Source organism: Calonectris borealis, chromosome 2 (assembly GCF_964195595.1).
Source record: "Calonectris borealis chromosome 2, bCalBor7.hap1.2, whole genome shotgun sequence".
Classification (NCBI taxonomy): Eukaryota; Metazoa; Chordata; class Aves; order Procellariiformes; family Procellariidae; genus Calonectris; species Calonectris borealis.
Window position 1 is genome coordinate 22,893,936 of NC_134313.1, and position 17,612 is coordinate 22,911,547.

Consider the following 17,612-nt stretch of genomic DNA (forward strand, 5'->3'; position numbering starts at 1 on the left):
GAACCCCACTCTGAAATAAACTCTTCTTTATGAAGCCACCGGTCTCCTCTCATGCTGGAAGATATTTTTTAGTACAAGATGCAGATCTGAAAGACTCCCAGTGAGCACCATGTCTGTGGAGTAGCTGCATCACTAACTGATAATTTCTCTTCAACTGGAGCGAACATGCATCAAAGGCATAAAATTGTATGATTTTAGAATTAAAATAATAGTTGATAGTAAAGAAAAGAAGAAATTGGAAGATTTAGGAAGATTAAAAGAAGAGGTATTCTTTCAGACAACAGATACAGGTTGCTTATGTGGGAAGGCCATGTCACTTGTAGAAAGCGTGGTGGAGGCATGGGGTTTAGTCTGCATCAGAGGAGAATAAAGGAGTTGAAGCCTGTTTCCGTGTTGTGAATGGTGTGGTCTGTGAGGGGTGGACAGTGTCTACCCAGCGATGTTGATGTGTATTTCATTCAGCAGCTTAAATAAAAAATACAGAGAGGTTCCTCAGATCCAGGACCAGAACCCAGGCACGCCTAACCCCTCAGCTCAACCAGCATTTCTACACGTCTGTCCATCTCTGCCTTGGCTACCCAGCCACGCAGTGTCACACAGGCTGGGAAAGTCCCTTTTCCATCACATGCCTCAGAGCTGGCTCTTGGGGGCCCCTTCCTGCTCGGAAAGAGATTTGGGTGTGAAGTTTTTCAGGAGTAAGGGGAAACTCAATCTCACTCTCCAGCATCTGGTGCTCATGCTATAGGTGAAAGACTAAGCAATACAGCTGCTCGGCAAGCTTTCAAAAAACAGCCTGAGGCAGAATTAGCTACCTGAGAGAAGAAAGGCTGCAGCCATCTGGCTTTGGGAGAGGGCTCTCACTCTGCACCCGAGAAACAACTCCTGAACCCCTACAATTTCAGACATATCCAGAGATGTCTTTGTTGTCTCTGCTGGGTTACCTCAAGGCGCCTCTTGCCCTGCAACCACTGACGTTATTTCAGCTGCCATTCTGCAGCACTCGATACTTGTCTCCAGAGGCCTCAGACTGGATGCCACAGCAGTGCCTCTTCTGTGCTGGAGTCATGTAGGAGGCTTCCGTCAAAAGCCCATCTGAGTCAATAGCAAGACTCAATTAATGGGATTCAGTTTACTAGATGTACATCTGAGCTATTCCCTTTATAGTCAGTGATGAGAATAGGTACAGCTAAGCTATGATCCGTTTCCATCTTAAAGGAGACATCTAAAATATCAAATAAACTGGGTTCTAAAAGTACCATTGCCACTGTCTATACAGAGAGACCAGAATGAACCACTCAGATACACACGCCCACCTGGCTGACCTCTGAAATAAGGTGAGATGAGTCCTATCCCTAGAGACCTGCCAGACGGCAGAGCACCCTCAAGCTTTAGTACCAAGGGAGAGGGAGAATCCTAGGAGAAGGCACTGTGAAACACAGCGCAGGGAGCTGGGGAGGTGGTGGTAAAGTTAATGTTGTAACAAATGGTGCGTGCATAACCCCAGATTAGGCATTTATGCGACCCATGCAGCAGGGAATAGAGACTGGTGCCAGTGTAGGAGGAGAGCCCAATCTCTAATAGGGATCAATGGCCTTGAAATCCGTCAGTGTCATTAGATGCAAAAGCTGAAACAGTCCCTTCTTGCAGGAACACCCATCAGAGGGAGATAATGTGCCTCTTTTATGCAGATACCAATGGTAGTTTTATTTACCGGCCCTGGAGAGTCCCAGTCTGCCAGAGGAGCGGAGCATTTGGCAGAGGGCACTTCTCAGACACTGCTCTGAAAGGATTTGCTGGGTATAACATAATATAATGCTGACTGGAGCAATAATTAGAGGGCAGGTCTTGTCCCACAGCTCATGGTGCCTCCATATCTCTCGAGAGCCTAGGAGTCCTTCCAGCTCCTCCTCACCACCATTTCAATAGTCCTAATTGGTACCTGCATTTTCATTTTTAGTGAGACGTCTAAACACTTCCAAAAAATCCAGTCCTGGATACATGCCGATCGCCATTTAGCTTAGCTGTGCCCATTATCCCTGAAGATCTTGAGGATCTGTGTGGTTTCACATTCCCAGTAAGCGGTTCCTCTGAGGCTGACTGAACTCCTCTCCCAACAAAAGAAAGTTCCTGCAAAGGCTCAGTGGGAGACAACTGCATCGCAGCTTCTTCCAGCTTCTTCTCCCCCTGCGGAGCTTTGGGTAATAGTTCTTCTTAAAACAAATTCAATTTTGTTCACTTCCAGGGGAGATGATGTATAGGATTTGGCGTCATTTGACAATGGCCCATTGTGGAGCCTTGCAAGGCAGGCACTTATCCCTTAACTTTCCTTTTCTGCATGAATTGTGAGCTGTTTCCTTCCAATTTGCCATTTTCTCCTTGGCCTCTACCCAAGACAACACTTTTTTTTTTCAGGGAAGAATTTGTCTTGAACAACTCAAGCTGTATTAATGGTTATGACCTGGATACATGTGCTCAGTAAATAATAGGGTAGTAAAATAAAAACCAAAACCACATTTGGGTGTAAGGGAACTTGAGAAAGAAAGAGCATGTCAATTGGAGACTCATAAACATGATCTTTATGTCATCTCATTTCACTGTTATTTGGCATCCTTAAAGACTGCAGATCAGCTAGCCTTGAAGACCATGGGAGTCACCATGCTGGATCCCAGCCTCTTGTTTCACCTTGGTTTGACAAGTACCCCGCTAAATGCTTCAAAAGACAGTACATGACATTCCTTGCTAGACAGGAGCAGGATAAGATGCCCCACCAAAAGAGCTTATCTTTGTCTCTGCTGCTTGAAGATCAGCTTCAGCCCTGAAACACAAGTAACTGCATCCCTTCCAAAAATCAGTTAGGAGCAGTTGTGATATCGAGGTCAGTCATGGCTCTTTATTGGAAAAACCACCTGCATGCTGGTTTATTTCTTTCACCTATTGAAACGATTATGGGACAATATCACAGGTGCTGAGCTAGACAAGGCAACACCCTGGGTGTGGCCAAGGGATGGAGAGGAATGAATTAAATTGCTTAGTAGGTTTTTTCCCCCCTCTCCTCAGGCTTTAATTACTTTGCTTGTTTTGTGCATGTTATCCTTTTTAATTGTGATTAATTGGCCATGAGTCTGTTCTCTTTTTGCAAACTTGTACAAGTAGGATCAACTTGAGCAAGGTAAATATTTGGCTAGAACAGCAGACTTCTGGGAAGGCAGAAAATGGATCCTGTTGCTTACTTTTCCTGAAGCAAGTCCTCAGCAAGCTGGCTGGCTCTTACCCCTCCTGCTGATGAGGGGCAGGGTACGTGCTGTAGCCCTTTCTAGTGCCCTCTCCAGCTCCCACACCTCCCATCTCTCCTGTGGTGGCAGCAGCACATTGTGGCTCTTCAAACCACCCAGATGTTTCTTTTAACTCCATGTAGCTTGGCCCTCCTGGGGCAGGGGCGAATTGGCCCTTGTACGCTTGGGGCCAAAATCTCCAATTTTGCTCACAGTGCCTAGGAGCCTAGCTGTCTTACAACAGCTTTTTATTCCTGAAATTCTGGTTGGCTTCAGCCTTTCTCCCTTAATAGATCTGCATTTATTTAAGCATTTATTTAAGACCACATAGAGGAAAGGAACAGGATTCTAATCTGGCAAGAAAGATGCCGTGTTCCCAGTTTGGAAAGGACTGGTCTATCCTTTTCTCATCCATTTGAATTCCCATCTGGCTCTGCATCCCCATGTGTAAAGGTGGCCAGGCTGCATCTGTAAGCAAGGGCAGGCCATACCCTCAAGCCCTGGCTTGTACCGTGTGTACTGTGCCATCACTGGCATGGCCCCTGCTATGGTTTTAACCCATGATAGACAGTGCTGTCCCAGGAAACGCTTTGGAGATAGCACAGGCCAGCCCTCGTTCCCAGCAGTTTGGGAGAGGCAATCTTATTTCAGGAGGGGAATGGAAGTGAGGAAGGAAGAGAGTTCAGACGTGCGGGTGCAAAGCAAGCCGTGCTGCTGGGTCTCTGCGCACGTGGTGGAGCTGTGCAGGTGGGATTTGACTGAACGAGGTCCAGAAGCTGAATCGAGGCAGGGACACCGGGACGATGCCATCGCAGGGGTCCAGCAGCCAGCTGGCGTCTTGCCTGTCTGCAAGTGAAACTCAAGTAGCCGTTTGAGAGCAGAAATACGGCCAGCCCTCATGCCGTGGTCTGTCACCAAGGCCAAGGTCAGCCATGGTGTTAGCCCGAAGTCCTGAGTTTTGCATGAGAGGATGGAGAAGCTTCAGTGGGTAAATTTTTCCCTTCCCCAGATTTTTGCCTTCACAATGTTCAAATTCATTGTCATTCAGGTCTCAGGAGAGACCAGACGTTTTCCGGGAGCAGAAAGTACTGAAGGGAATAAGCAATGATTCTTCTTTTAGGTCTTATACAGAGGGTGGCATTGTCGTTTCGGGAGCTATTTGCATGGCCTACCATGGAAACTGAACTGCCTTAGGCCTCCTATGCAGCTGATAGTGAAAGGTGCTCAAAATGGCTTTCCAGATGATCCTAAATTAGAATTACCCTGGAGGGCCTCCTGTCTCTTTCCATTGAGTACAATTAAATAGAATCTTAATTTTGACCTTCTGAGTTTCACCTAAATTAGATGTCTGAAGACAGCCTGAGTATCCATCTCGGGCTGTAAGTGTGGCGTGCTGAACTGCATTGACACCTAGCTGTCACAATTAAGTTTGTTAACACTGGTTAGGAAACCAAAGCTGCTGAGGGAGGGAGAAAATTATATGCCAGATTATTCTGAATCTATCGCCTAAGGCATCTGCTCACATTTTAAGTATAAACCAGACACATATTAGATGTGGAAAGATCAGAGGGAGCTAGCTCGGTCCTGCTCTCAGTATATGGATCATTCTTAAAGAAAACAAGGAAGGAAAAACTGCCTAAGCAGATGAAGAAAACAATTACTATATAAAAATAAGTTCTTAGTTACCCAAGTGTGTAACTAAAGAAAACTCACCCTACAGCTGTACAGATGCTGTGATCTTTACTGATACCTCAGCGTGCTAACTGAAAACAAGAAATCCTGGATTAGAAATGAACATAGTTCACAGAAATCCGAAATGGGCATTCTCATGCTCTTTTTGGTTTTTTTCTTTTTCATCTTACCAAAACTTTCAGAGTTGAGAGCTGTGCCAATGGGTTTTTTTTTGGTTTAAGGTTTTTTAAGGTGCTGGCAGGAATATGTCACCTCTGTGTTTACAGTCAACATTTCCTTGTCTAGCACCTGGCTCGTGTGTTTAGGGGACAGATTTGAGATGTGGTTTTTAGCTGATTTGGTGGCCTCATTCCTTTCATGTGACCCAAACACTTCTTGGCGCACTCTGAGATCTACTCTTCTTAGCTCCAGCTTTGTTTCAATGGCCAAAGTGCATCAGGACATGTACAAAAATGTCTTTTCTCCAGCTTGTATCTTTGCCAGTGAGGAAGGAAGTTATCTGTTGGTGAAGTGCCATATTACCCCAGGGCTGTTCCTAGAGAGCCAGAGCTGCTAGCTTCCAGGCAGTTGGGCTTGTACAGCCGAAACTCAGTGAAGGGCAGGACTCACTTGTTCGTGCATGCGGGTGTGTAAATATGTGCACTTATGCCTCAGGCACGTGGCAGGTGGTAGCTAAGGCTTCTGAAAGTCCAAGTTAGCAGATCTGAGGGTAAGCAGGTCTTGAGTTCAGACTCCGAAACAGAAAATCACAGCTTGGAAGTTGGTATGGAATCAGAATATGGGCTGAGAAACTGTTAAATAAGGAAAATCTTCATCTTTGTCTTTTCCACTGTGTGGTAGACCATAAGAAGGCACTTGAAAAGTCCCCAAGCTTCTTAACAAGGTTGCTTCCCATGCAGCAGCACTCCCAGTGTGCTGGTCCTTGGGAGGTGGTGCCTGATATAAATGACTCTTCTTCATCTTTAGGGCAGCTGTCTGCCACTATTCAGGAATGCTGCAGCTAAAGTGCTAATTAACCAGAAACAAAACGGGGGATCAATAAAATATCTGCCCACTGTTACTTTGATTAATTTTACATTCCTACTTCATCCCTCAGTCTTCCCTAAATCTGCTTTTTATTCTCATCAAGGGGATAATAATTTTGGCCTCTATTGGCATTCAAACTAGGTTGACATACACTGACGAGTGTAGTACTGGCCTTTTCTTCATGTGTCAGATGCACTATTCGCATAGCAGGACCCACTGGTTGAGTTTTGGCCTATTGAGTGTTGGTATTTTGTTTTGCTTTCATTTCAGTGAGTGCTGTCACCTTAATATAAATATAATCTCTAAATCACTGATCATTCCCTTACCAAAACTGCAGCTAGACGGAAGGGCTTTGACTAACAACTCTTACACTAGCCCTGCTAACAGCTGTCCAGAGAAATCATAGAATCATAGAACATCTCAAGTTGGAAGGGACCCATAAGGACCATTGAGTCCAACTCCCTGCTCCTCGTGGGATTACCTAAAACTAAACCTATGACTAAGAGCATCGTCCAGATGCTCCTTGAACTCTGCAGGCTTGGTGCTGTGACCACTTCCCTGGGGAGCCTGCTCCAGCGGCTGACCACCCTCTCAGTGAAGAACTTTTTCCTAATGTCCAGTCTGAACTTCCCCTGACGCAGCTTCATTCCATTTCCTCGTGTCCTGTCGCTGGTCACCAGAGAGAGGACATTAGCACCTGCCCCTCCGCTGCCCCCTGTGAGGAAGCTGTAGACTGCGATGAGGGCACCCCTCAGCCTTCTCCTCTCCAAGCTGAACAAGTCAAGTGACCTCAGCTGCTGCTCATAAGTCTTGCCCTCGAAATAGTCTACCAGTGCCAAATCCACTCCCATCTCGTTGAGGTATCCTAAGCCTCCATGTCCATAAAGCTAACGCCATCCAGTGCCACTCACCCATTCCGTCTTCATGCCAACACCAGTTCAGCAATACGTATGTTTTGGATGGCACTTAATAAACTGTTCTTGGTTGCAGGAATGGTCACAGAGGACAGGCATTTATGACAAAACTTTCCTCAGTCTTGTGTCATGCACTTTCTCCAGATCTAAGATGCCCTTTTCTTTCTGCGTGACCTCATGTCAAATATATTTTGGGGCATTAATGCCCTATGTTTTAATTAGTATGCCTGCTGCTCTTTCTCCCTGGGGCTGGGCTGAGGAGTGGCCTGACAGGGCAGTGTGTCAGACCTGGGAAATTAATTGCCAGCCATTTCCTCCCTCATCAGTCATCGGCTGCCTGCTGCCTTCAGACCTGATAATTATACAGGCAGTTCAGATAGGACTTGCTAATGAAGGGCCATGGAGTCTTTGTCCTTATTCCTGGCTGCTGAGTCTGGGTCCACTTCTCCTAACCTCAGCTGCTGTGAAGTTAGACATTCAACCCAAGCCAGTCATCGCTTTCTGCTTCTGTGGTCAATGAGGAGACAGGGAGAGAATCTGATCTCCCCAGAGTGACTCATCCCATCCTAAACAAGACATCTGAAATAGGCAGGTATTAAGCCAATAATTCCAGAAGCTAATTTATCTTTGGTCTTAGTAGCATATAGCTTTATTTTTTTGCCAGCTAAAGCTAGCTCCCATTAATCTGTCCTAAATGTGGACCGTTCTTGCCTGGGAAAATGTGCATCTTCTTTCTCGCATAGCTGCTTGCTCCTGGTAAAGCCTCACTGTAAAGGGACTGAAGGGACAGAGAGGTTAGTCACAGTTGGAAGATTGTTGTGAGACCTCTAAGTCTGGTGCCCGCTCTTTGCTGCCTGAGTGACGGGGAGGTGAGAATTGCACAGAGGCGTGAGCTAAGGAAACAAATACGGACTGCTCTAGACTCCCCCACAGCATTACCTAACTTTGTGAGGAAGCTGTGAAATCTAATGCTTTGTTAACTTTTATGTCATGTTAAAGCATTGGTATTTAACCTTCCATATGAAAACACTTATATTTTAATTAGTTATACAGCTGTAAACAGCTATTCGACAGTAGCGAGAGGCTACAGGAATGCAATGGTGTGCTGGTTAGCACGTGCTGGCCACGCGCTCACCCTCATCATGGCAAGAGCATCTCACTACTTAAGCCTTAAAGATCTGCTGTAAAGGCATGGAAGCAGAAAAGCCCCACGATTAGGGTGACATAGTGTTTTACCGCACTTTTCATTGGCACAAACACTCCAGAATAACAGCATGAATCAATCATCTGAGTCAATGTTCAGTAGTTATGAGTAAAATGGGATTGTTAAGATTAAAATGATCTACAGTTTTGTTTTGCTTGAAATTAAGTGGAGGTGGGCAAGAAGGTGTTGGTGAGGGGAAACAGCAAACAGTCTTGAGAAATTGCCTCAAGGAAGAAAAGGACCCTTTAGAAAAGTAGTATATTGTGGCCTTTTTTTGGCCTGTACAGCTGTACCAGCGTGCCTTCTCAAGTATTTGCTGAGTGTAATTGCCTTTATTCCTGAAGAGTGCCAAAGGCAGACGAGCTCTGGTGTGTTCAGCTGTGGCAGGAGGGGGGTGGCTGCCCTGCTGCCCACCCCACCACAGGGCTGCAGGTGATGCACTCCAGGGCATGGGGCAGCCTCACCCACCGCCACAGCCTGGCTCCAACCCAGTTGTCACCTCGCAACAGCAATGTCAGTGTTAGCAGAGGAGAAGAGTGACCTGCTGGGACATTAGTAGTTTAACATGCCAGAAATTTGGATCTGTTTCCCCAGCATTCCACTTTCAGGCGCAGTACAACAAACGGAGTTTCCTTCCTCACAGTTTCCACCAGTACTCTGCCCAAAATACACTTGCTTTCTTGGAGTTTTTATCTCCTGACAGTACCGCAGTGCTTTTCTTTTGCCTTATATCTGGCATCAAATGCGCAGATTTTCCCGTGCAAACTGCCAGCCAGCCTCTCAGTCTTCAGTAAATTTCCAAGGCATAGGTACCCGACGTAGTGGCAGTGCTTGAGTTTTGCCCAGTCACCACTGCCTGCGCTGATGCTGCCTCTGAGGAGTCAGGCAGAGAGAAAAGCCTCCACTCCCACCATCTCCATCCCCATCCCCATCACATAGCTGTAGGGGTGTTGGACCACTGCCCGCTCCCTGCTGCAGAGGCTGCACAGCCCCAGCAGCTACCACTGCCAGCTGGGTACTCTGTCCTCATTTGTGCCCTGCTCATAAGAAAAAAGGCCGCTAATATTAGGTGGTATCTAGGGATAGGGTGGAAGCTTACACACTTACTCTTTTTACAGTCCAACTTGTATAATATTACAGTTCAAGAGCTGAAAATCTAAGGCCACAGCTTTCTTAGTGAATTAAGCGGTGGCAAGGAACCTTACCTGGGCAGGGACTACCACGGGCATTGCTCCGGGGGGGCCGGGCAGAGCCCTCCCCACACACCCGGGAACAGCACAGCAGTTCGATCCACAACCATCCCCAGCAGCCGCTTTGAGCGTGGCCACCCATTTCAAATGCTGGAAGTCTAACTGGGTGGCACGGCCACTCCACGCTGTGCGGTAGCACTTCACAGTCCCAGCACGTTTAGTGTGCCGGTTACACCGAAGTCCGAGCACGTCCTCGCAGCCAGGGCCGGCAGCTTAGAGCCAGCCCCAGCCCTGGCTGCCTGCGCCTGTTTCGGCATGTGGGAGCAGGAGCGTGGCCGGAGCGCAGAGCCCGATCCCTGGCTGGGGGAGAGGCGGCCCCAGCCTCCCCGTGCCTGCGGCACGCACGGTCCGAAAACCTCTGGCCGTGAACGTGTTATTTTACAAATGGTATTTCATTTGCAGCAGTGTTACGAGAAGAAAAGCTTGCTTGTTCATCAGCTGCATGTGCTGTTTGCCACGAACTTCACTGAAGGATGCTGCCGGCCGTCTCAGAGAAAAGCAACAGAGTGCTGCACACAAGTTCTGTAAAGAAAATGTTTTATTTAAAGTGTTAAATACCATCACCAGAATGAGTTTGATTTACATTAGTTGGTGTTCATTACAGGCCTAATCTGCCCTTTTTTTTTTCCCCCAACTGTAATTCCTTTTAGCTTTTTAAAACGTACTATGTACAAGACAGCAGTGATCACTGGAATAGTGCTATTTACATGACTAAACCATAAGTAGAGTTGCAGACGTGTGAAAATTAAAAAAAATACATTTAATTTTTTTAAAATAAATACTGCATAATGACAAGTATGTACAAACCTTCCATGCGTCATGTCCTTGGTTTTAAAATCTGAAATAATTTATATAGGACTATGCATACAAGAATGTGTGAGCACATCTCACAGTATCAGGAAAATGGTTATGTATTTTTCTTTAATATCCTAGGGGATATTGTAGACTGCATGTTAGTAATATTTATTTGCTGCTGGTAGACAGGTGTCTAAATTATTTCAATAAATATAATTTTACCAGTCTGTCCATTAACTTAACAATAATCCATTATATAAACTCTGAAGACAAGACACAATCTTGATTTATATGATATTGCACAAAGTAAAAGGCATTTTAAGTGATACTGTTATTACTTTTGCCCTCTTATGAGGCATGTACAATTTCTTAATGGGAAACTTTAATAGATTTTCAAATAAAATCAGAATAATTCTGTGTGGCCTTAAAGGTAAATGTAATTTATATTTCAAAAATTATTGCAAGGTTTCAATATTAAACCTTAGATAGGTATTAAAGGCATACAAAGACCCAGAAGAAAAGGACATTTTGTTATTAAATCTTAGCCAGTTACATTCCCTTTAAATAATGTAATTTAATGAGAAGCTTGAACTTGCAGCACCACCCAACGGTAGTTACTGTCTGCTACAAAAAACAGGTTTTTGAAGATCCATTGACTGCAGTGAGGGTTCTGGTAATGGGGTCAAATAGCTGTCGGAGTGGTACTGATAAGCTTTCTTTAAGGCTATTTTACGAACCAAAGACTGATATTTTCCAGACTGATATTCCCTAATATTTTTTTTTTGCAACACAAATGTAGTTTATGAAAATTGAACTTTACAGCAGAAGAACTGTACGAATTAGTAACCTTTGTTGCTTTTGTAATCTCAAAAATGTAGTGATTAATTTGGTTTAGTGCAAATAAAAGTGTTTAAATTTATTTCCTAAAAATCAACCAGATACTTAATTTTTCCTCTTTCCAAAAACCTTCAAGAAATGATAGTTCAACCTCTGAATGAAAGATGCTGGTGCTGAAAACAAATTTATTGAAGACATCTTACAATGGCCACATGATTCCAGTATTTTGCTGTAGAATTCAATTTGAAGGTGAGAAAAAATGAAAATAAGTTACCATGCACTGTACAATAAATTGCAAAAAGTTCAAATATCTTCTTTATCAAATACATGCTGAATTACATTAATGTACTCCCAAGCCATGTTGCAAAATCCTTTTCAACATGCTTGAAAAAAAGTAAGTTCTTAAAACAATATTTTTCTCAAATAATTCAGAAATGCAGAACAATCTGCAACCCTGAACCAAATATGGGGCATAAGAGAGTAATAAGTCAAAAGGTAGCCATTTTAGAATATGATGATCATCCTGGGAGGTAGAGGGGAAAAAGAGCCAAAGGAAGCAGACAGACTGGGAGAAGAGATAGAGAAAGGAGGAAGTAAAAGAAGTGTACAATTTGCACATTATGTTGAACTTTACAAGGCTTGTACCTTTTACATTTAAATAAATTTAATATATTACACTTAATTGTCACATAAACAGAATTTTAAATATTTGCTAGAAATTATTTTTTATTTTTAATATACGTCTGCAAAAATACAGACCATGACTGGTTTAAAGAATGATAAACTTGGTGTGTCTTTGTATCACCCTGTTGCATTCTCTTCCCTTTAAAACCATGCACTAGTGAAATTTATTTTTAAAAATAATATAAATTGTTGAAAATGGCTGATTTATTCTTTTTTTTTTTGCAAGTTGCAGCCCCAAGAAAATAATTTAAGTGTTCAGCTAAATCTGTGTCCATGCAAAAAAGTTTCTTTAATTTCATACAGTACAGTATATCCACAGAATTTTATTTTTCAGAGAGTCCATCACATCTGGGGTTTCACTGTGTCTATAGCTGGAGGTATGAAGCCCGCCACTTTAAGTCTTGAACCTTTTCAGTATGAAGAGTTTTCGGATCTCAAGCAACTGTTTCAAACGACAGTTGACTTTTCCAGCATCCTTACATTCTTCTTTTCTTCCAATGTCTGCTAATCCACTGACTTGTAACATGGCTTCATGGGAGGGTAACTCCCATTTCTGTGGCATAACCAAGCTTTGGGAGGGGAGGGCAGATAAATAAAGAAACGGGAGCAACGAAACAGATATGCCATTGAAAAGGACTTTTGTTGCATGAAACAGATTGATTCTTTTAGTTTAGTCCATGGCTTCAGATTGGACCAAAACTGAGTGTCCCTGAACTCCAAACCTATCAGTTCTTCATGACTTCAGTCCTTCACCTGAGGGCCTTCCGTAGGGCACAATGTGTGCAACTTCCTTGAGAACACAGGATCGCGTTGCAGCCCTAGAAACAGGCTCAGAAGACACAACATTAAGCATGCAGTGTTACCAGGGTTTGCGACCTGTAATTTTATTTTTTTTGTAACGCTGGTTGCTATGACAACAGTTTCACAGCTGCTATGAGCGAGCGTACGAAGGTCCTGTTGAACTTTCAAGAGATGATTGGGAAGCTCTTCTAGTGAGAGGAGCTAAAGTTGGGTCTACTAGGGAAGAAGGAGGGAAGAGTTTGAACCACCCAATCACCATGTTGGACAGGTCCAGTTCATCTAAAAGTATCTGTGCCACTCCCATAAAGGATTTGTGATCCATACGTCCATAGTCTCCCCAAACAATTATCTGTTGGCAAAGGAAACACAAGAAAATAGAAAAATTTCAGCAAAAATGATGAGAGCTTCAATCTGATTCGTCAAATGTCTCTGCTTATTTAATTACAGTAAGGAATGAAATATTTGACTGCTGACATAGTTTAGTTCTGTGTATACTAACCATGATGCAGTGACATGGTTAGTGAAATGACTGGGCGGTAACAGAGCGGTAACAGAGCAGTTACCCATGACACTTAAAAAAGCCCAGTGAGAGAAGCAGCCCATACATATAGTAGAAACAAAATAATCTAAAAACTAACTTTTGCTCAGCACTTTCTACTTGCATCAACAGTTATTACTGTAGTATTTATCTGCTCAACAAGTATTTGAAATAGCAGAATTTGCCAAATGAAGCGTGAAAGAAAATTTGAAACTCATTCAGTGAAAACTGTACAGGTGATGTTTTCAGATTCAGAAGAATATTGATGCAAATTACCTGTAAAACTTTTCCTTGGGGACTTTCTTCAAATGATAGAAGTTGCTGATAAAGTGGTTCCAGCGTTTTTCTTGCTACCTTTGTTTTCTTTTTGGCTATGCAGACTCCATTTTCTAATAGATACACCTTTACATATGGTGCTTCGAAGAAAGAAAATAAAGAACAATAAGTAAAGAAGTTGTCCAGATTTTTTGTGTAACAGATGCACTGTTCTATCACCATATGATAAAATCTGCCTTTTACTGGATATATAACTTATATGAACAAATCTCCATAAGTAATATTAACATTTATTCACACGCAGAGCATCTATGCATTTCCTTTACTTTTCACCCTGGTATAATTTTTTCTTTTCTTCTTTTTATATGTCTTTTTTGCCATGAAACAATTCAGATTTTGACCTGGAAAAATCAGATATTCCTATATATAGTATCCCTATACTGTACAGTATGCAAAATAGGCCTGTTAAGTAAATGAATGACTTGCATTGACTTTGGTGAGATTTGGATCAATGCTCCAAATTATTAATAATTTAAAATTAGCTACAAGGTGAAAATCAGTGAAAAAAAGACTCTGACACAATTTCTATTTTGGCGGAAGAACTTGCTAAAAATATCACTATATTGTCCTTTTCACATAGTGTTATAGGACATCAGATTATAAAATAAGGCGTAAGTATCAACTACTGGTCTACTTTTCGAGTAGGTACCTATTCCACACCTCTTGTTGATTCCCTCTTCATCCTTAAGATTCCTATATCACATCTTCAGTATATACCTTCCCTACATCCCTATAACCAAGGATGCTCAGTTCAGGGATGCTCAGTTCAAGGATGTTCAGTTTTTTGCTGGGTAAAAAACTGGCTGGACGGCCGAGCCCAGAGAGTTGTGGTCAACGGAGTTAAATCCAGCTGGCGGCCGCTTACGAGCGATGTTCCCCAGGGCTCAGTACTGGGGCCGGTCTTGTTCAATATCTTTATCAATGACCTGCACGAGGGGATCGAGTGCTCCCTCAGTCAGTTTGCAGACGAGACCAAGTTGGGCGGGAGTGTTGATCTGCTCGAGGGTAGGAAGGCTCTGCAGAGGGACCTGGACAGGCTGGATCGATGGGCCGAGGCCAACTGCATGAGGTTCAACAAGGCCAAGTGCCAGGTCCTGCACTTCGGCCACAACAACCCCAGGCAACGCTACAGGCTTGGGGAAGAGTGGTTGGAAAGCTGCCCGGAGGAAAAGGACCTGGGGGTGCTGATTGACAGCCGGCTGAACATGAGCTGGCAGTGTGCTCAGGTGGCCAAGAAGGCCAACAGCATCCTGGCCTGTATCAGAAATAGTGTGGCCAGCAGGAGCAGGGAGGTGATCGTGCCCCTGTACTCGGCACTGGTGAGGCCGCACCTCGAATACTGTGTTCAGTTTTGAGCCCCTCACTACAAGAAGGACATTGAGGTGCTGGAGCGTGTCCAGAGGAGGGCAACGAAGCTGGTGAAGGGCCTGGAGCACAAGTCTTATCAGGAGCGGCTGAGGGAACTGGGACTGTTTAGCCTGGAGAAGAGGAGGCTGAGGGGAGACCTCATCGCGCTCTACAATTACCTGAAAGGAGGTTGTAGTGAGGTGGGGGTTGGTCTCTTCTCCCAAGTAACCAGCGATAGGACAAGAGGAAGTGGCCTCAAGTTGCGCCAAGGGAGGTTTAGATTGGACATTAGGAGAAATTTCTTTACTGAAAGAGTGGTCAGGCCTTGGAAGAGGCTGCCCAGGGAAGTGGTGGAGTCACCACCCCTGGAAGTATTTAAAAGACGTGTAGATGAGGCGCTTAGGGACATGGTGTAGTGGGCATGGTGTGTTGGGTTGACGGTTGGACATGATGATCTTAGAGGTCTTTTCCAACCTGTATGATTCTATGATTCTATGATTCTATGATTCTATGCATTTGCTATTACTAAAATAACTTTTGTGTTTTCTGGTAGCCCAGACAGCAGTCTGATTTTTTTTTTCCTCCTGAAGTAGGGTTGATTTTTTGTATACCATTTCAATACATTAAGCATTTCAGTGCACAATACTGTAATCTACTGATATGTGAATTTGCTAAGAGTTTACCTAAGTTGAACAGTAAAGCCTCAGAAGTTGGGAGTTTGTTGGATTTTTTTGGTAGAATCCTATTCTTGTTGCTAAGATTTTTCTTCCTTACCTGGCAGTGTCTTTGAACCTGGTTTTACAACAAGGCCACGGGCTCGGATTATTTCTACTTCCAGTTGTCCTTTCTTGTCCATCATTCCCACCTGGATATCTCCTAGACAACAAAAAGAAATCCTGGCATTGTAATTCAGAAATACCTAAAAATATGAAAAGCTATGGGAATTTCTAGGATGAATACGTGATGACTTGTATCATCTGCATTCCACCAGTAAGTATGATCTGGATTTTAACACTACTAGATAATTTAATACTTATCCTCTTCACTGCTATTTACCTTAGTAAACAATTAAAAAACCCTGCAATTACATCTTGTCTCCCATTTCCCACGCCCCTATCACTTCAAGTTAAATTCTTTTTTTTGTCTTAAGAATTTCAGATTAAAAAAAAGCAGCAAGGGCATTAGTACAAAGCAGCTCTGTAGAACTGCTTGAGATCTCTTCACCGTGCCTTTAGTTTAAGACAAGGTATGAAAAGATAACTTGTGAATATAAAAAAGTCTGTAAGCACAATAATAACAAATACTTTGCACCTAAACTCCCATTTTTATTCAATACTATCCAAGTGATTCAGAGAAAGGATTGGTCTCATTAGTCACATTTTAAAGATGGAAAACTGAAGAAGAGATAAAAGACTCAATTTTTCAAAGCACCTTTCTACTTTTGAGTGTCTTAATGAACATCCACAATTATGTTCAACTTTGGCTGAGGTTATAGTTTTGGTCTTAACTGAGTTGTTCAAAACCACATGGGAAATCCGTATTTAAAGACTTAGAATCTAGATAATTTCTATGTTCTAATTACCAGACCCAGTAGATTATATCATATCTATAGGACATAAATGCTTACCCATTGATGGTGTTGCCAAAGTCTGTCGTCCTACAAGCTGAGCAGGACCAAGTCCATCCAGAAAATCACTGAACTGGCTGTCTGCAGCCAACCTCACACCAGGGAAAATCAAACTAAAAAAAAAAAAATTGAAAAAAAACCAAAACCAAATACACTTTAATTTGCCCTTTTTTGTTTTCTAGGTGTTTTGCATTTAGTGTTTATGTTTTTGGTACTACTGGTTACAAGGAACTTACTTCCACTGACAAGATTACGAAACAATTACTGTAATTTTCAAAACTTCAGTGTTCAACAAGCTGCAGTTTGGCCTCCAGCATCTAAACGAACAGGTGAATGAAGCACTAATCCTCACTAAGTCTAGTTTCCACAGTAATATTTTTCCATCATGCTCTCTTTTCCCAATATATTAAAGACCACTGTTAATTATTGTAGTATTCATATGAGACCAGTTCAATAAGATACTAGTACATGTCCTTACCAGTAATTTAATTACATGAAGATAAAATTGCTCACGTTTCTCAATCAATGCGAACTCAATGGCTGAATGTCAAAAGTATCCAGTGAAATTCTTACATTAGACTGAATACTGGTCACTATTTTTAAAATCACCTTTTAAAATCAGCATTCATTATAACATTTTGTTAAAAATGTCTTTGAGAATGATGTCTATTCAATAATGGAACTGAAATCCATTGTGGCAAATGACCAAAGTAACTTAAAATTCAAATTCTTGCCATAAATTATCTGTGACCCATTACAAGGCAACAAGAACTAATGAGATTTGTAATGACCAACCATAAATGTCCATCTCGAGTGCCAATAGTGCATCAACTTGGACGTGTAAGATATATTGTACAGTATAGGTGTATCATCCAGTGCCGTGAATACCACTAATAAATCTATCCACAACAAGATTTTTTTGGGCAATGTCTTGCACATACCACTCAGAAGTCTTTAACGTGGGCTTTTATGAAAAGCATGATACATGACAGTCTCATACTTCTGCCCAGATCATTTCTTCAGGATTAATTAGCAGAATCTTTGAAAAACTCTTGAGCCCAGTGAATGACACCTGGAAATGCTCTGGAAATGCTTTGCTCTGCAAAGCACAGACGTATGCGAGGAGTTTTCAGACACCCGGTGCACTGCATCTGCTTCCCCTCCTGCCACACCGCATGCTGATGCTCTGACCCACCAGGTGCCTTTCTCATGGCACGGCAGAAATGATCCTCATCCCTCCTGCACCAACAATGGGAGACTCTTTTGGTCACAGGGGAAGACTTAGGCTT

General features: G+C 43.0%; 1 protein-coding gene across 2 annotated transcripts in view; it reads right to left on the reverse strand.

Annotated features, from left to right (window-relative positions):
* Positions 1 to 11,724: 11,724 nt before the first annotated feature.
* Positions 11,725 to 17,612, reverse strand: part of RIMS2 (regulating synaptic membrane exocytosis 2) — a 484,675-nt gene continuing 478,787 nt past the window's right edge. For both annotated transcript variants that reach the window (XM_075141296.1, XM_075141297.1), the window contains 4 exons: positions 16,324 to 16,436; positions 15,471 to 15,572; positions 13,290 to 13,429; positions 11,725 to 12,824 (listed from right to left, as the gene is read on the reverse strand). In XM_075141296.1, the coding sequence (XP_074997397.1) occupies positions 12,606 to 12,824; positions 13,290 to 13,429; positions 15,471 to 15,572; positions 16,324 to 16,436 (574 nt within the window). In that variant the 3' untranslated portion in view covers positions 11,725 to 12,605. The remainder of the gene's footprint in view (positions 12,825 to 13,289; positions 13,430 to 15,470; positions 15,573 to 16,323; positions 16,437 to 17,612) is intronic.